Below are 19,193 nucleotides of genomic sequence, written 5' to 3'. Positions count from 1 at the left end.
CATTAACCGCTGTGTCGCGCTTTGTTTCAACCATCCGCCTAGGGCGTTTTCTCCGTCGCCTAGCCACGGGACCGCCACGTTCTTTGCGTGTAACTGCTATCCCAAGAGAAGGAAGTCAGACTACTTGACCAATTTCAGGCCTTTTTTTTTTTTCTTTCTTGCCTTTCGCAGTGTTCTCTCTGATGAAAACGGCTCCAGAGACCCACAGCTACAAACACGTAGTGGTCCCACCGAACGACCTCAAGGTTTTCACCACTGTGGTCAGGAAGGAGGTGAGGCAACCGTATAGGAGTGGTCAGCGGACTTCCTCTGTGGACCGTGTTGTTCCCTTTCCACGCTTTCTGGTCTTCCCATTTTAAGTGGTATCGGATGGGAAGCGAGGAGAAATTTAGAATGCGGGAACCAACTCCGGCAGACAGTGTCTTGGCTCAAATTGAGAGAAAGAAGTAAATGTTGGCTGGATGTGTAATTGACCACCAGGGTGGTAACAGGGGGGCCACAGAGAGACTGGACTAGAAGCAAGGGAGACAGTGGAGGGAGTAATTTCCTTACCCCCTCCCTCCACTCAGTGCGGGGAGGGGGTAAGGGAGTTTGGTGGCAAGGAATGGGTATGGATGGCGCAGGATAGGAGTTCCAAGCCGATGGCAGAATCCTTAACCCTGCAGTAGAACGTGCTGTGATGGTGGTGGTGATGTTGACTTGTCGCAGTAGCTCAGTGGCTGGGGTACTGTGCTGCTGAGGCCCAAAGACGTGGGTGGGTTCAACCTCGGTTGTTGGGCCAGTTCTCGGCTGGAGGCGAAAAGTGAAAACACCCTTGCGTCGAGATTTTGGTCCTCCGCATAGATCCCCTGGTGGTCAAAATTAATCCGGAGCCCTCCGTTACGGCACGCCTCGCAGCCCATGTGTAGCTTCGGCGCGTTAAACCCTGTGATTTTTTGTGATAGTGGTGGCAACAATTATTTGGCTTTTATTCACAGATGCAGCTGCTTTCAAGCAACCTCCCTGACAGCATTGTGGTGAAGAGCTTCGAAGACCGATCGGTAAGTTCTCGAAGCGCTCGAAAGCCTCTTCTGCGGTGGAAGGCAGGATCGGGTTACTCAACATTCACCAGTTGTGAAACTCCCCCTATGCCCCATGTACCAAAAACCAGTCTGCAGTTGGCTACCCCTGTGCTGGGCACAAACAGGGGCAAGCAAGGGGAAAGTTGACTAGCCTGCCATCTGTGGGCAGAAAGTTGAAGTACTAGTTTGGCAGCAGTGTTTGCGGCTGCTGTCGTAAGTCATGAAAGAAAGACCGTGAAAACACACACAAAAAAAACGTAGCTAGTTTAATGTTTCCCAATTTAAAAAACAAGCTTTATTTAATTATGTTGCGTTTTTTAAGTTTATGTTTAGCAAAGCTCATTTTTTGTCTCCAGCTGGGTGCTGCACCAGTACATTTGCCCCTTCAGCTTTACGAAGGTGCTTGCGCCACCCGGATTCCAGTGGCGGTCCCGGGGAGAGGGGGGGGGGGGGGGAGAGGGCGATCACCCCCTCCCTCCCCCAAAGAGGTCCTCAGCTTTTTTTTTTTTTTTTTTTTTTTAAGCATTCTACTTGCGCGAGGTTAAATCCCACTTGTGCTGTGTTGCGACCGTCAGAAATGTGGGCTCGAGTCAGCCGTTGCACCGCCCACGGGGAGTCAAAAACCACTGTGTTGCTAAGTGATCTGTGCGCAAGCGGGTTACACCACATACGCGCACACGCCGGCATGGTTATCACCTCCTCCACAGAACAGGCGTAAGGATAGGAGCGGTTCTTATTCCCCCCCCCCAAAACCAATCTCTAAAGCGGATTCTAAAGTGGAGTTTCGCAACTGATGTCTGTTGAAGAACTTGGAGCCGTGGTTGGAAGGTTGTTGTCTATGGCGGTTGCAGGACCTGTACTCGGCGCTTATCCGTGGGCCGCGGGGCACGCCGTATGAGGACGGACTGTTCCTCTTTGACCTGAAGCTGCCGGCCAACTACCCGCATTCGCCCCCACTCTGCCACTACCACTCCTTCTGCCGAGAGCGGCTCAACCCCAACCTCTACGTCGACGGCAAGGTCTGCGTCAGCCTGCTGGGCACCTGGGACGGAAAGGTGAGGGCAACGTTCCGTTTTCCAGATGGACACAAGCCCCACCCTTCCCGTGCGCGTTTGTGGTGTCTACTGGTTTGCTTGGAACAACCATTCTGTTCTTTTGAACAACCTTCACGTCGTAGAAAGCTAAAAAAAAAATTAAAGCAGTTCCACTCAACGTGAAAGCTGTTAAGTGTGGAGAAGTGATGCACCAGTGTTGCCCTCTCTTGACTAGTTTCACTATCAACCTGGTGTTGATACCAAAGGTAGTCAAGAGAGAGAGAGCCACAGCCCCTGAAAAGGCCTATAAAGAAACACTGGATTGAGTATGATTAATTTGGAGGAATTATTGTTTTAATTCGTGATTTTTTTAAATTTTATACTGTGTACTTATTTGTGGCCTGACAACGGGGCGGCACAAAAGCACCCCCACCACTTTGCATGCGAGTAACGTCTGTATCTATGGCTCAGTGGGATAGACATCAGCATTGTAACGCAAGGGACTCATGTTTGGTTCTGACCTGGGTGAGCGGTTTTCTTTATGAAGCATCTGTGTGGGCGTGATGCCATGACCCCGAACGAGCTGCGACGACAAGCCAGGCCCCTGAAGTGCTGCGCACTTAAAAAAAATGGGGGTGCAAGAAGAAAGACTTAGACAGGAAGAGCGCTAGACCATAGAGTGTCAATCAGGGGTGAGACAGCTGCGCATATTGCGCACTTTTGATACAAATCTGCTTTCCTGCGCCAGGCTGCTCCAAAAGCTTGAAAATTGCAAAAATTGCGCCAAACTGCTCCAAAACAGTCTGAGAGCCAAGGATTTTAACGCTCCCGCCAGTTTCAGTGGGGAAAAATGCTTACTGACGGCATAATTTTCCAGCACTCCCAAGGTGATCCTGTTTGTAAAGATAAAAAACCCACATAAAATTGTCCCCAAGATAGTTTTTTCGAAGGTCACCATGTCGGGTTGCACATGTTATATTCTGTGTTTTTTGAAGTTTTCCCATGGAAAACAATTGTAAAGTTCTGTAGAAAAAATACGTATGTGTACTCAGGCGACAAACTACTGGTGAAAATTGATGAAAAGACGGCAATTTTCGGAGCGCCGTATCTCCAGAACGGCATTACTGGGCGCCGCCATCTTAGTGTGGTGAATATTGGAAAACATGGCTGTCGGGCGAAGCAGTTGCTCGTTGTTCAGGCAGAGTGCTCTTCGCCGATTTCTACTGTGGTTTTGGTTATGGGGGTGGCGGGGTTTTCATTTAGCCGTTTGATCTGTTGAGGAAAGTTGCGTGACTCGCAGAACGGGAGTTCATCAAAAACAACGTGGGGCCCGTGATTTCACCGTGTTTCGGCCTCGAGTGAGAGGCGCGGTGCGTGCTTAAAGTGAAATTTCGGACTCATTGCGGTGTTATAATAAAACGCTAAGTTATTGCTGCCCTTGACAGCAAGCTTGCGAGTGGCGGAAATGAGGCGATCGACACTGCAGAAGTGGCGGCGCAGGCTACATAGCCGCAAGATGTTCAAGCAGTGGCCGATAGCGGGACGGGCTATTATTGCACGCTAGTAATAATTGTTTATCTATCTGAAGTGAAATTTAACGCCAAGAGGGAGGTGGCTAAACATACCAACGTTATTCACATTGCGATCGTAGTCAATGCGGACCTTGGGGATTCAAATGGGAGGGCTGGTGGGGTGCGAAGATTGTCACCTCGCTTTGCGCAACTTTTGCCATGCCTCTACAATTGTGTGTAAAGCCGAGTCTGGGATTACAAAAATAATAATTTCAGCATTCACATGATAATGAAAATGCCTTACGATTGCTTAGTTTTTCGATTCAATGTTTCCAACGGCACTCCATGCTATCTATGCATAGAGCCTAAGAATTTATAAATGGCTTGTAAAAAGGTAGCGCAGTTAGTGCCTTGTTATACTCTAGTAGAAAAAAACTTTATTGAAAGGCTGTTTCAGTGTTATGTACGTTCAAACCCCCATTAAAAAGTGCACCACCCCCCCCTTCCCCCACCCCCCGAGTGGCCAAAATTTTATTTTAAGGCTCCTAAGGTGACGTAATAAATGTCATCATTCTGCTCCAAATCAAGGTTCTTCTGCCCCAAAATCGAGATTTCGCTGCTCCAAAAACTGCTCCCAAATCTGATTCAGCTGTCTCACCCCTGGTCAATATACCAGAGGGGAAATTAGATTTGGCATCAATGCAAATCACTATTACCTTGAGAATTATGGGAAGAATACAGTTTTCAGCTTTGCTTCGTCATTGGCTTGGCTTGCAACATTTTAACTGATGTGAAAATATGTCCAGAGGTAACAACCTGGATTTGAGCCCCTGCACTGCATTTTTTTTTTTTTTCCTAAACCTGTGATTTGTTGTTGTTTTTGTAAAGTGTTCTCTTGACTCAATTCTATGCACTTGTTTCATAATTGGGGGTTGCTTGGTATCTTTGGTGGTTGGAAGTGGCGTGTCAACCTGTCTGATTAGTGTTCCATATCCCACCACAAGTGCCTTGCTTGTGCCAGTCTCTGAGCAGAATATTGTGTTGAACAGCTTGTTGTGGGCCGTTCGCCAACCAACCGCCATTTTGTTCTGTTCCTTTGTCTCTTCCCAGGGCACAGAGGTGTGGTCGCCAAAGAGCTCCAACCTACTGCAGTTGTTCATCTCCATCCAGGGTGGGTGTGCAAGGCACTTGAAGAAGATGATGATGATGATGTTATGTGCGCACTTGCTTTGGATCTGTAGAAATCAAGCAAGGTCAGAAGAGCAGGGTTTCTTGCTGTGTGCTATTTTAGCAAAAAAAAAAAGGACGATTTGCCGTAGTAATACGGGACAGTCTTCCGTTTAGATGAAAACAAGCACAACAATGTGCACCTCTTCTTTTAAAGCGGGGCTTTCCCTCACTGACGGCGTCGAAAAGTGGAACTGCACTTCAGGAAAGCCAACTTTACAGAATGGGTTTCGCAAAACGATGATGATGATGGTAAGCACAGGCACATCAAGCGCTTCGAGAATAAAACGTTTCCCGTGGTTGGAATTGCACCCAAGTCCCTTGTGTCGCGCCGTTCTGACACGGTTGAAGCAGTTAGAATTTCGAACCTTGACTTTCACTCGGGTCGCATAGGTGAAAGCTTCGTGTTTCAACCGTCTTTCTGTTAAGAAAGGGGCTTTGATTTTTTTCTTTCTGTCGCGGAATGGGATGTGCTTGTCTTTGGCAGGTTGGGTGTCCTCCAAAATTCTAAATTCTAAAAAGGGGATAATTCTCCCAAATATTGAAAAGGGAATAATATTGGGCATACCTGGCACTGTTCCGCTTGAGAGAACACCAGTAAGGGTTGGGCGGGAGATTGGCGTAAAAGATGGCTTAGTTTTTGCAGGTGTGGAGGGAGGGAGGGGATATTAAGAGGAAAAATGACCCCCGTGAAATTGTTGAGAAATTGTTGGCACGACAAGTCACTGGCACTTCTTCGCTCATCGAGCTGTAATGATTGTGCGAGGCCCCAGTGCAGTGTGGAATGTGTCAGGCCATAGCTTCCTGTATAACCACTCCCTTAGTGCCTGCTCAGTGCCGAAAATTCCGCCGTTCACTTTGGGGGCACCCTATTCCCAGGTTCTATTGTGTTGGCGAGGGCATGGTCAACGTTTGTTTTCACACCTTGCAACATCGGATGGTTTTAAAAAGTTGTCAAGGCCCTTTACAAACGTACAACACGGTCGGTAGCATGTGGAAAATAAGCGATGAAAGCAAGCACTGACTCGTATCTCCTGTTTAAGCAAAAAAAGGTATAAAAAGTAACGTGGCAAGAAATAAAACGAGCTAGTAAGTGGGTAAGGTGACACTGGAACTTGACAGTTGTAATTGCAAAAGAGGCTGACTTTCTCGGGCTGTCTTGTTTGTTTGCAAATAATTTAACGCAAAAGTTTTTCAGCCAGAATTCAATTCAGCCAGAAATGTTATGGACGAACCCACTGGGAATTGATTGGAAAGTGATTGGTGGGGAACAGATGCGTGTAGCGATGGAAGTAGAGAGAGAAGCGAGCTAAATGCATGCTCCTCAGATACTGAGTATCGCCTTAGGCCAAAGCTTGAAGTCGTCATTCTTTGCGCAGCAGTCCGGCATTGGCGATTACTGCATCATCAATACATGCACAACATGCACGATGGCAGCATTTCGTTATACAGCAACCATAGAGAAATAAAGGGGGAAGGAGAGTGGACGCGTACCCTTCTGGGGACCTTAAAGAAGTACTAGTAGCAGAATGAGACTAAATGGACTCGTAAGTAAAAAAGGGGAAGCTAAATGGCCTGAACTTGTTTAAACACAAATTAGATTCATATGATGACTTCATTCTCATTTAACACTCATTATTTCTTAGTTACTGATTCTTATAGAGCGGGAGAAGAAGCAACTGGCTCCTATCACAGTCACAACACTTGGGAGATGTATACATGCAGTTGTGACACTTCTGTAGTGAACCCAGAAGGGCGAGTGTGCTGGTGGGAACAATCCACTGAACGCCGATTGGTAATTCTGCGACACCACGCATAAAGCTTCGGTATTTAATATTGGCTTGTGAAGCCTGAACTTGCCGTTTTGCTTCGATCTTTAATATTGGCTCATAAAGCCCGAACTTGCCATTTTGCGGACTTTTGTAGCAGAAAGATGCCTTCGCGTAGCAGACGACGCCGAGGTGCATTTCAGTTCGCCTCCGCTTGAAGCAGCAGTTCGCATTAGCTTGGCCATTAGAAAACCTGGGAACTTGAGGCCCCACAGTGAACGAGCTGCTCCAATGGGTTTCGGTTCTACAGGAGGCTATGGTCAGGCGAGTAAGGTGATGCATTTGTACGAGGCGTTTACCCGGGAACTATCTTTCTGGCCGATTTTGGTTTGTTTGTGCTTTTCGGGGTGGCTTGTACAGCACGGCAAACTTGTCTCGCGTTCCCCTTTCCACAGGGCTGATCTTGGTCGCGGAGCCCTACTACAACGAAGCCGGGTTCGAGCAGCAGCTGGGGTGCCCACAGGCGTCTGAGAACAGCCGTGTCTACAACGAGAAGGTCATACTGAAAGTGCTGCAGGTATCGTTGTTGATATATTTTTTTTTTAGCATCTTGGGAAGGGCATTTGATTGCATGCTCAGCTGTTCTAAAATTGGGAATTTTAAGTGGCCCCACTTGCTGATGCCAGGCGCTTTTTCCCCTTTGCAGTCGATGCAGGCGATACTTGTGAGCCAGCAGGAGATTTTCAAGGAAGAGATCGAGCTGCACTTTGCGAAGAATGTGGCGAGGTAAGTGAGGAACTGGAGCGCGAGCGTGCCTGAAAGGATCGATGATTTGTTCTCGCGTTAGTGGAATGTTGCAATCTGCAATACTTTCAAAGGGGACTGGCTCTGCCATCCTCCGTTGGGCACAAATGGGAGTAGTGCTTGCCACAGCTTGACCCCTCAGGAGGCATAAACTTTCCGTGTGGTGCTGTAGGGAGTGTTGCGATCACTGAAGGAGGCTGTTCCTGCGAGTTGGGGAAAGTTGAACGTAACAGGGAGCTGTAGCAGTGGTGCATTGAATCCTAATCTTGAGTCAAAAAACCTTCGCCCCAGGGGTACGCTAATTGGCTGTGCCTTGCAAGCCCCCGAATTTTGTGGAAATCCAGATTGCGGCCACGTCTTTGTCGACACGGTTCACTTGTAACTGCCCCAAGTGATGTTTTTGGGTGAGCAGCTGGCGTCTGTGTCTCACCGTTCCCAGATACGTTGCTCGACTGGAGAGCTGGATCCAGCTGTCCAATGCCTGGCGTGCAATGTCTTCCGAGCCGTCTTCCAGCTCCGAAGGGGCACTGGAAGAGTTTGCCGAGCAAGGTGTGTGGCTTTTCGAGGATTCCCAGTCTCGTAGATTTGAGTGCGCAGCGGGGCGAGTTGGATCTATTGGAATAGTATTGGAATAGATTCAATCGGATCTGACCGACAGATAGATCTGTTGAGGGATATGTGGTACAGTTGGAATCCATTCTTCAAGCAAGAAACGCAGTACAGAAAAAAAAAAAAGTGACGGTACACTAGTCGAGGTTAACTATTAGAGTGCTGCTGTGGATACGATCGGAACTGTTGAAGCGTGGTGGCAGTTGGAGTTTGATATACTGGAAACCTGTGGTGGGATCCAGTTGGAACCCATTATAGAGCTACCACTGTGGAAATTAAGCCTACTAAATGTCTACAATGAATCCAATTACAATTTTAATGGGACCTCGAAGACAAAATACATGTTTGGATCATTAAAAGGCTGTTTTGTACCAATAACAGTGATAGCAGCTTTATTGCAAACATCAAACTAATAACCGAGATATTAATTACAGCACATGAAGCAGTGGCGACTCCCCAGCAATTTCCGGCGATTTCTCCGACGTCTCTGAATTCAGTTTGTGTGACTGGTTGGCGTCTGCCTAAAACACCACCAAGAAACATGACTGGTCCGCTGGAGTGAGGTGCCTGTAACTCCGTTTGATTGTATCACTCGAGTGCTAACTAGCAGTTAGCATACTGGTATGTTTTCAAGCGAAAGCTTTCTTCGACCGATGGCGTTCTGTCAAAGAACTAGTGTATTTGCCCATAGACCAGTTGGCCGACCGAAAAGCTCAGACAAGATCTCTGGACACAGGTGCATGCTTGAAATCTGGCTTCCGTTGTGTCAAGATGGTTACTTGAAAATCGTAAAAAAAGGAACGGTTCTGGATAAGACAGTACAAGCATCAACCATGAAGGAGTACAGTAGTATACCCTTATCTCACACACCAAGTATCAGTATACATTTAGATTCTTCGTGGATGCATTTATTGTATTTATTCGAATATAAGGCGAAGTTTTTTTCCAAAATCTTTAGTTTAAAAGTCATACCCCGCGTTATGGTCGAAGCTCAGCATATGTGTGTGTGCGTCCGTGCACGCGCGGCAAATTTTTTGTACTCTCCAAACTCTGCACCCTCACCTTATAATCGTGACCGCCTTATAATCGAATAAATACGGTACTTAGTTTGTGAAAAATCATCGCATGGGTTCGTTCGTCGTTGATGTGCGAATGCTTTGGTTTTTCTCTCAACTTTCTTCAGGGAGGGATAGTAGTAGTAGTAGCACCTTTATTGGTAAGGAGGGCCAGAGGCCGGTTTAGGGAAGAGGAAGGGGGCATAGGGGAGGGGAATGCAGCGTCTTTTACAGGGACGTGGCAGCTTGCAGGGACCAGAGTCGACCCCAGCTACACTGCCCGTGCTAGGCCACTTTTGATAGCAAACAGCCCTATTTTGTGCAGTAGAGGTTTCTCCATAGTATGATAGTTTTCTGGGGTGCTTGTGGGCGCGTGGAAAGATGTAATGATGTCTGAGCGATGTTGCGAGAAGAAGGAGCAATCCCGAAGGAGATGGTTGAGGTCTGCATATGTGAGGGTATTGCAGAATGTACATTTGAGAGGCAGATTGGGTGAGAGCCATTTTCGGATTATGTGCGGGGTGTAGGCGGCATTTGCTAGGAGCTTGTTGAGAAATACCTCACCGGCTCGTGGCAGGGGAGGAATGCCGGTTAAGTACCCTTGTGGGGTGGCAGCGATGTAGCGGTTCCTCTTGTCGCGTTTATGTCGAAGTAACTGCAGGGAAGGAGGTAGCGGTGACGGAGTCGGCGTGCAGGGAACCAGCGGAGGTGTGATACTGCTCTCCTGTGCCGCAGAATGGGCGGCCTGGTTACCCGTGCAAGCTGTCTCGTGGCCGGGAACCCAATCAATCCGTACAGATACCCCGTTGCGACGGAGTAGGGCAACATAGGTCAGGATTTGTTGTGTGAGGGGGTTGAGAGAGGATTGGCGTCTGAGTTCTTGAACTACGCCGAAGGAGTCCGTGAGGATTCGAATGTGGGATGGGGGCATCTGCGAGACGTCGAAGCTTATGTGGTTGAGGGTACCGATGATGGCGTGGAGCTCAGCCTCCAACGGCGTGATGTGGACAAGGTTGAGGCTTGCTGTGCCGCTGAGATCTGGGTTCTCCGAGCAGTGCCAAGCCAGACCGACGACGTGGTCCCTGACGCTTGCATCCGTATAGATGTCAATCTCTCCGGGCAAACGGGACCGCTTGAGCTTTTCTAGGCGCTGTTTGCGCAGCATGGAGTGACCGCGCGGGACTGGTTTCGAAGGTGCATTAGGGGCGACATCCGGGAGAGTCCATGGAGCCATTGGGCTTAGAAGGTTGTGCACCTGGATGGGCCGTTGGTTGTCCCAATCTGAGAGCGCCAGTCCTTGCAGGGTAAGAGTCCGCTTGAAGTCCGCTTGCATTCGAGTTTCCTTCATTATCAGATCGATGGGAGGGAGTGGAGCAGCTTGTTCCAGTGCCGTAATTCGTGTATGCCGAGGTAAGCCGGTTATGGTTCGGAGTGTGGCTCTGTGAAGGGTGTGGAGGAATTTGAGATTAGTCTTGCTGAAGTCATATACAGGGGCACCATATGCGAGGGCACCGATGGCCACAGCACGAGCCAAAGCAACGCATGAACTTTGTTGTGCACCGCCGTACTTGTTAGAGAGGCGCTTAATAAGGTGAAGCATCGGTTTCCATTGCTTTTTTAATTTGGTTAGCCAGATCTTTGGACTGTTGTGACTGCCCAGCGGGATGCCAAGCAGCCTTATGTGACCGCAAGTGGCACGGATAGTGTTATTTGCGATGTGGAGGGCGGTTGGTTCCGTATCAGGCGAGGACTTGGTTCCGTGAACAAGGAGGAGTTCAGTTTTTTCAGGCGCCATCTCAAGCCCGAGTTGAGGCAGATGGTTCTCAAGGCTTGCGACAGCCGCCTGAAGTTCAGTAATCATACTGTCCGTGTTTTCGAAGTCATTACCTTCTGTCCATATCGTAATATCATCCGCGTAGATGGCGAAACGGGCGGATGTGTCTCGCTCGAGTTGACGAGCCATACGGGTCATCGCCAGATTAAAGAGGACTGGTCCGAGTATAGACCCTTGAGGAACTCCTCTGTCCAGAAAGTAAGTACGGGGCGACCAGCCCGGATGGGAACCGTTAAGTTTTATGGGTCTACTCTGGAGAAAGTGGCGCACCCAGTCCTGAGTTTTTTGGCTGGGATACGCTTGGGCTAATTCCTCTAGAATTGCGGTTTGACTGACTCTGTCGAAGGCCTTGCGGATGTCGACGGCTAAAACGTAGTCTGGTAGGCCACAACTCCTTGCCGAGCGGTTGATAACACGGCGTAGAAGCCACAGACAGTCGTGTGTACCGAGATGAGGGCGAAAGCCGGTTTGGGAGGGGTGAAACCAGGGTTGAGCGTATTCGAGGTAGTATTGTAGCCGGGCATGGATGAGACGTTCTATTAGTTTACACAGAGTAGGAGTAAGTGAAATTGGCCGCAAGTTTGTGATAACATTTGGGTCTTTGTTTGGTTTGGGAATGGGATGGACAAGGGTGAGTTTCAGGTAATCAGGGACCTCACTCATCTCCCATAGCTTGTTCACGTGGGCTAGTAGTCGTGTCAGGGTAAAATCGTCCATGTTCCTAATTTGTTGCCAGGTGATGCCGTCATGGCCAGGGGCAGAACGTAGTTTTCCCTGCATTATGGCGGCCCGGAGTTCTGCCAGAGTGAACGGAGAGTCTAGGTCCTCGCGTGAATGGGGGACCTGGATGACCGGTAGTGAGGCGGGCTGGGTGAGTGATGCCGTGGGGAAGAAGGTAGTAATAAGTTGGTGCTCTACTGTGGCTGGATCGTCCGTCAGTGCAAGGGTGGAGAACAGTGGTTGGGGTTTTTTCGATTTCCCGGCGAGGCCTCTGTAAATTCGCCACAGCTTGGAGAGGCCACGTTCCTTGCTAAGTGAGGAGCACAAGTCATTCCAATGATCATTCATTAATTCCTTCTGATACGAATTAATCAGTTTGTATTGATGCCTGATGCGCATCAGGTCCCGATGGCGATGGCCATTGTAACGGTAGCGGTGGGTGAGCTGCTCGATTCGCTTCCACAAATTCGATAAATGCCCGTCAATGGCAGGGGTGTCTTCATAACAAGTTACTTGTTCGGAAGCCGTGTGCGAGGCCTGTTGGACGCCAGCGATGAATGCCGAAAGATCGTGGTCCTCATGTGCATTGAGAGCTTGCCGAAAGGCACACCAGTCTGTTCGAGTGATAGTTTTCGTCATGCGGAGTCGCTTGCCGCGTAATGTAATGGATATAGGATAGTGGTCACTACCCCACGTTGTGCTGTACGTAGACCAATTACGGATGAGGCCTGCAGTGGTCCATGTCAAGTCAGGGATGGTGTCCCGTTGAGATGGATGAAGCCCCACCCTTGTTGCGCAGGCGAGGTCGTTAACAAGGTGTAGATTACATAGTTCAGCAGTTTCCTCAAGAGCCGCTCCTCTCTTATCTGTATTGGTATAGCCCCAGGTGTGGCTCTTTGCATTGAAGTCGCCTCCAATAACCATATTTGTGCAGGGAAATTGAGACTTAAGTTGGTTTATCCAATTAAAACTGACATTACGGAGGGATCCTGTAATGGGCCTGTAGTAGGCCGAGGCAACCACTATGGTTTTTCCACTAGGTAGTCGGGCATGAGTGACTACGACTTCATGCTGAGTAGACGTGAGGCCCGGCACAATGACTTGTCGGCTAGCGAGGTCTGCACGGACCAGTACGGCCGCATAGCCGGGTGTGAGGGTGGATCCATTTGAGTTACGATGCGGTTTGCAGGTAATGCAGGGGCTGGTGTAGGTCGTATAGCCGCGAACGTTAGGAGTTGTGCGAGTTTCTTGGAGCAATATAAATAGCGGTTGGATTTGCCTAATGCGTTGTAACAATGTGAGATGATTCTGCTGGTAGCTGCGGCAATTCCACTGTAGGATAGTAGGAGTAGCCATTATTGCTGAATAAGGACTTTACGCGGGGGTTCCTCTGGAGCCTCTGTTGGGGTTAGCCCTTCTGAAAAACGTTGCAGTAAGGCCGTTGTAGGGAGGGATAGCAAAGTTTTTTTTTTGTGCTGTGCCGTATTACCATATTTACTCGCGTAATCCTTGCACTTTCTTTTCGGAAAAATTTGTGGGAAGTTAGGGGGTGCAATAATTATGTGAGGAAAAAAAATTGAGGGGTAAAAACGAGCTTACATTACATAAGATTTGAATAGCTATTATATACATAACCGTGACATGTCCAAGCAGGACTTACCTTTGTAATAGAAGTACAGGGTCTCCATAGTCGTGAAGCACGCAACTTTGATTGTTGCGGCTGCTTTTCTGATGTAGGCGAAAAGCAAAAACGCCCGTGCGTTCGAGATTTCGACACACGTTAAAGATTCTCCAGGCAGTCAAAATTAATCCGAAGCCCTCCACTATGGCGTGCCTCATCGCCTGTGTAGCGTCGGCATGTTAACTCCTACAATCAATCAATCAATCATTTGTTGCAGCCAGACACCGCCCAACTTCACCATCCCACGTTTGGTAGAGGGGTAGCCCAGTGGGAATAGTCCTAGTCACAGCCAGTGCTGTTAACATCGCCGGTCGTTGCCTTGTCGTCACCTCTTGATTCCACGTTGGCTTCAGGGGCCTTGTCTCCACCCCACACCAAGTGGTCTTCATTCGCATCCAGGGCATTCGATATGCCCATCTTTTGGAAGCTCTTGATGAAGAAGTCTGCGGCGACCATTCCCCACGCCTCCATTATCCAGCTGCACAGCATCTCCAACCGACGGTCTCCTTATCTTGCCGGCCGGTGAGAGCGTGCTCGCAATCTACTGTGCGTACAGCCTTCGAACGTTATCTTTGAATGGCTTGTTCAAAGATGCGTTCGAAGACTGGAGCATGAAAGTTAGGCCACCTGAAATGACAGCCAGCTCAGTGCACAGCTCCTTTAACTTTGCGTTTCTTGTTGGTTGCCTACAGTTCTTTGTTCGGCCGTCTCCAGTAGCGCACACTCACCTCGCAGACGCCAAAGGGCCTGCTTGCGGCACGGTTGCCGCTCTCTATAGTGTATGCGATAGCTTTCAGCTTGAAAGCGGCTGTATAACTGGTGTTCCGCCCCATGGTGAAGTGGCACTGAGACCAGCACAGAGCTAAGCGAGGAAAAACTTCTCGAAATGGTGGAAAGCAAGTTCTTGACAACTGATTAGACTGACTGCTGCTGCTCGAATGCAGGGATGACCGTGGGCTGCGCAAACGCTGCCTAGTAGCATGCACGTGAGACGGGCCCGTGACAGTGTGAGTAGCGTTTGAGCGATGGAACTGGGCTGCCACGCGCCTGTTGTGCCTGGATACACTGTGCTCTTTGCCGAACGAAGTACGATTTCATGAACAGACAACCTTTGCCATTGCAATTTTGGGGGTGCGATGATTATGCGAGTGCGAGCATTACGCGAATAAATATCATACATTATTCCTTCCCCATGTATGCACGTCACTGTACTGCCGCAAAATTTGTTTTTCAATATTGCTGGTATTTTTCACCCGGTGGAAAGAGCTGGAATAAATCATAGTGAGCAACCAAAGGTTTTTTTTATTGAACAAACTTGTAGGTTGTCTTTGTGGCTCCTTTAAACCCCTTTAAGGGCCCATAAAATGAAAGAATTATGTTCCAAAATGGCCAATTTTTTAAATGATGCGATACGCTTCGAAAACGTGTTCAAAACAGAAAAAAAACATTATCGAAAATATTTTACGGCATATAATAAAGTTTTACTGGTCATTCTTCACTCCATGTAACACGCTGTTACCTGGGGCATATCAGGTGTATTCACAAATGAATTCCTGCAAATCTAGAAAGTAAAAGTTGGGTTTCAATTACCGTGCAGATAATGCACTATTCCTCAATAGTTCACTTGATGCTAGGTGATGCTGCCATCCGTGTGGTAGCGTTCAGAGCACGGCACTGCGCAGACATCCTCCTCAGGGGTCTATCCGGTACCATTCACGGGAGCTGGTCATCCTATCATCGCGGCTGTTTTTCCTCTTACCTCCCTGAGGAGTGCCACATTTTATGGACCCCTGGCCATTGTGGGTTGGCCGGCAATGAAGCGGCGCACAACGCGGCCCGAGAAGTGGTACACCGGGCCATTGCCCCCGACCCCCCTCCTACCACCCTGGATGCCCACCCCCTACTCACCTATAATGACATACTCACACACTACAAGCTCTCTCGTCGCACCTTCCCTCCACCTCACCTGTCTCTAACAAAAGCCGATGAAATCACTCTCCGTCAACTTCAAACCCGGACCTTCCCTCACAATACACATTGGCATTTGATTTTCCCCACCTCTCACTCACCACAGTGCAAGTTTTGCCCTGAAAGGGGTACACTTTATCACATCGTATGGGAATGCTCCCACACACCCAACCTCCCTCCCAATCCCCACCCCTCCCCTTCACAGTGGCCGGCGCAGCTGTCCAGCTCTGAACCCGGCTCCCAGCTTAACCTGGTAAGACGGGCCCGGACTGCCAGCCAGAGCCAGGGACTCCTGGACTAAGGAGTCTCCCCACTGGTCTGCCTCCACACACGGAGTCAGATTGGGCCTAAATAAAAGTTTATTCCTCCTCCTCCCCTTCCAAGTCGCTGTCCATAAAAACGTAAAACGTGCGGGAAACTAGCCACCTATTCCGCCATCTAGTGTGAAAACTCTCATTGAGTACGTGCGTCAATGGCAGAACCCGTGCTGCCATCTATGTCGTAAATAGAAAAGCATCGTTTGACGAGCTGGGCTCGTCAAAAGCCTCTTGTAGCATTGCAAAAGACCCGTGACGACCACAGCGCATCATAAGCAAAATACTGGCAACTGCTCATGACGAGCTGAGGTCGTCATAAGCCCTTAACGGTTTAAGGGAGCACAACAGAATAGTAGCTAGGTCTGCTGAAAGCCTCATTTATGAAAAGGCTTTCCCACATCTGCTTGCCTGCTGTGCTGATGCAGGTGGCTATGGGATGCTGCCAGACTTCCCGCTCCTTCCGGCTTCCCGAGGCTTTTGCCTGGCCGTGGGCAAGGAACTGGCCGTCTTCAGGGACTTGCTCTGGGAGCGCGGCATCGACTGTTCTGCTGCCGACGAAGGCGGCCAGAGTCGATAGGTTTGTGCTGGTTGTTCTGGCCTTTTTTTGTGTGCACGCATCTATCGAAGCAGCACGGCTAAAAAGGCCGTAAAGACTTTCTCCGTTATCTTTTGTAATGCTTTTATGAACAATGTCACTGCGTTTGATGAAAGTGGCAAAAGTCTCGTTGCAAAAGTCTTGTTGCATGCAGCAAATACTTATAACTGACAAGTGCATCTTTTCTTTTCTTTCCAGAAATTGCATGCCATTGGGAGGATGTTCTCGCAAGAGTGCCAAAGAAGGAATGGATCAGGATTGAATTAGGGTTGCAGGAGCATGCTCTTTTTATGACTCTGTTGAAGCAACATAGCATGCAGCTGCTTCTGCTAGCAAAGGTGCTGATTCGCCTGGCCATTTGAAAATGTATTCCAGTCCCCATCTAGTCACAAAGTGCCTGAAGTCATTTTCTGTGATCAATGCAGGGTCAACTCCATGTCATGTGATATTTTTTTTTTTGTAACGGTTCAATAAACTATTTTATGCGGCATTTGTTGGCTTCGGTTGACAACCTTTTTGGGTTTCAGTACTCTTGTAGGCGTTTTGGGTACAGGCCTTAAACATTCCTATAGAATAATTTATTTCCATCGTCACAGGGATGATAATGTACAGTCGGCTTTCGTAAAGCTGACTGTGGTAGGAAAACTTAGTGTGGGGCCTAATTAAACAAAGAATGCAATTAGACAAAGTGGAAGCTAATTCTTTCACGCACTCACAAGAGCTCTTAAACGTTACATGTGGGAAACGATGGTTTGCTGTAAGGTGGACATGTTGCCGCGGACAAGCAACCTCTTCCGCTACCTCAGCCAGCTGTCTCAAGCATCCCCGGCTCGATTCATTAAATTCACCAGAACACTTGATTTTTGTGGACTGTGGACATATGTGGACATCTGGACATTCTGGATCAGTGGACATTCTGTGGACATCTGGATCTGTGGACATTTCCTGGACATCTGCCCCGGTGGAGACTTAAACCTCCTGGCTACTCGGGGCAGGTCATGAGAGAACCGCCACGGTGGCTCAGTGGCAAAGGCGTTGCGCTGCTGAGCACGAGGTCGCAGGTTCGATTCCCGGCCGCGGCAGCCGCTTTTCTGATGCAGGCGAAAAGCAAAAACGCCCGTGCGTACGAGACTTCGGCGCAAGTTAAAGATCCCCAGGTGGTCAACATTAATGCGGAGCCCTCCACTATGGCGCGCCTCATCGCCTGCGCTGCGTCGGCGCATTAAACCCTACAACCAATCAATTTAGCCGTGCGGCGTGGCTCCATGCTTCAGATTTTGCGTGTGCGTCACGTGCAGAAAGACAGAGTGGTCAAGTACTGCGGGGCGCTAGTGCACTTCCCCCTAGCATACAACTTAAGAAGGAGTACAAGGGATAGGTGCCTTCCTGATCATTTAACGTATACGACACCTTTTAACGTATTTTGGGAGGGAATGTTATGTTGACGTCGGCGGGATATTGGGTTGCCGCCACGATGTGCATGCGCTATTCAATATGACATGATATTTTTAGGGACTTTTGTTTATTGAAAACCGCAGAACATCTCTTTGCACGGTCTGCTTTGCACTGCCATGCTGGCCTGCGTGCAAGGGATAGCTTGGCAGTGTCAATTTTGTTGGAAGTGGATGTACTCCGACATTCTATGGAGATCATGTTAAAACGCAAAATGCCACCACAGCATACACTCCTGATATCTGGTTTGTCACTATCCAACAAACAACTATCTGAACCAAGCGCCAGCTGTAATTGCGCTTCATTAGACATACAAAAACCTCCTACTTTTCATTAGACTGGTTCTATCGGAAGTGGCCCTGCACTAATAGCTGTGTTATGGAGACCAGGAATGACCCCAGGTCCCGTATGAAGACCGAGCAGTCAAAAATAAGTCAAACGCTAGCAACCCGAAACTTTCATCGTGTGTGCTCCACAGCAATTCACCCAGGTCGGGTTAGGCACGCGTATTTTGCGAGTCCGAATGTTGCCTCACCGAGTCTTGTTTGGAGAGGAAAAAAGTTTTGTCGAAGGGTGGGCAATTCTTCTGGTGCACGGTGAAGGTGCACCAAGCACAAGATCGTCGTCGGAGGATCACAGTAATGCCAGTAGCCACACGCACCAAGCGTCTGCAACTTGACCAAAAGCAATGAGTGCGTTCTTGTAAGTATGAATCAGTAAGAAGCAAGACCGGAGTAGAAAATACAAGTGGCCACATTCTGCTGCAAACTTTTTGCTCCTGTGCTGTTAGCAAGAACAGTGGCAGTCAGTGAATGTTTCACAAGCACCCAAAGGTGAAAGGCATTTGATTTATTTGAACACATCATTTGCCAATACCAAAAGTCACCCGTATACAAGGTGTCAGTTTGTCGAGCTTAAGCCAATTTTCTGATATGGAAGTTCTCCCGAGTGCCATGGAAATACTGCACAGCTGCTAGGGCGCTGAGGACTTGGCAATGGATTTGTCCACCGTGGCGAGCGAGAGATCAGGAAAGGGCGTATCTGATGAGCTGCTTCACCTTTGCGGCATCACTCATGGAGCCACAAAGGTTTTTAAATTGCAGTGCACCAGGCTTGAATCATAATGGCGAATTGGCAGGGTCTGACAAAAACCATCCTCTCATTGCCATAAACCACAAATGATGCACCCTCCACATAACAATGACAATGGTTGAAGCTTTCTCGTGAGGGATTCCTTGGTTGTCGCCAGAGTTTGGACTTTGACTTGCACGCAGCACAGTGGCTTTGACTTTGACCCTTCGCCATTAGACTTCCCACCAAGAATGCCTCGCGTTCAACTATCGTCGCGAGGGGTGCATGGTTTTTCTGTTTAATTTTGCACGTCCATGCACCTCTCTCCAAATACAAATTGCTTCGAACATTCTCGGAGTGGCGAAATTGGACAGACGTTGGCTTCATAATACGAGGTGCCCTGGTTTGATGTCGACCACGGGGAATGCTTTCTTTTTCACTTCACCCATGGTCATCGAAATCATCAGAGAAAGTTGTCTTACCAG

The 19,193-nt window shown here is 48.7% G+C and overlaps 1 protein-coding gene across 3 annotated transcripts in view; it reads left to right on the top strand.

Annotated features, from left to right (window-relative positions):
- The window catches only part of LOC144138464 ((E3-independent) E2 ubiquitin-conjugating enzyme UBE2O-like), a 56,301-nt gene extending 39,624 nt beyond the window's left edge, over positions 1-16,677 (top strand). For all 3 annotated transcript variants that reach the window (XM_077670751.1, XM_077670752.1, XM_077670750.1), the window contains exons 22-30: positions 172-272; positions 978-1,040; positions 1,913-2,116; positions 4,717-4,777; positions 7,058-7,179; positions 7,309-7,388; positions 7,846-7,955; positions 16,016-16,167; positions 16,384-16,677. In XM_077670751.1, coding sequence (XP_077526877.1) covers positions 172-272; positions 978-1,040; positions 1,913-2,116; positions 4,717-4,777; positions 7,058-7,179; positions 7,309-7,388; positions 7,846-7,955; positions 16,016-16,167 — 893 coding nt within the window. In that variant the 3' untranslated portion in view covers positions 16,384-16,677. The remainder of the gene's footprint in view (positions 1-171; positions 273-977; positions 1,041-1,912; positions 2,117-4,716; positions 4,778-7,057; positions 7,180-7,308; positions 7,389-7,845; positions 7,956-16,015; positions 16,168-16,383) is intronic.
- Positions 16,678-19,193: the final 2,516 nt, after the last annotated feature.

This window comes from Haemaphysalis longicornis, unplaced genomic scaffold (genome assembly GCF_048455015.1).
Source record: "Haemaphysalis longicornis isolate Haplotype H1 unplaced genomic scaffold, Haemaphysalis longicornis Haplotype H1 scaffold_5, whole genome shotgun sequence".
Lineage (NCBI taxonomy): Eukaryota > Metazoa > Arthropoda > Arachnida > Ixodida > Ixodidae > Haemaphysalis > Haemaphysalis longicornis.
Note: the sequence above shows the minus strand (reverse complement) of the source record. Positions and strands in the feature narration are given on the sequence as shown.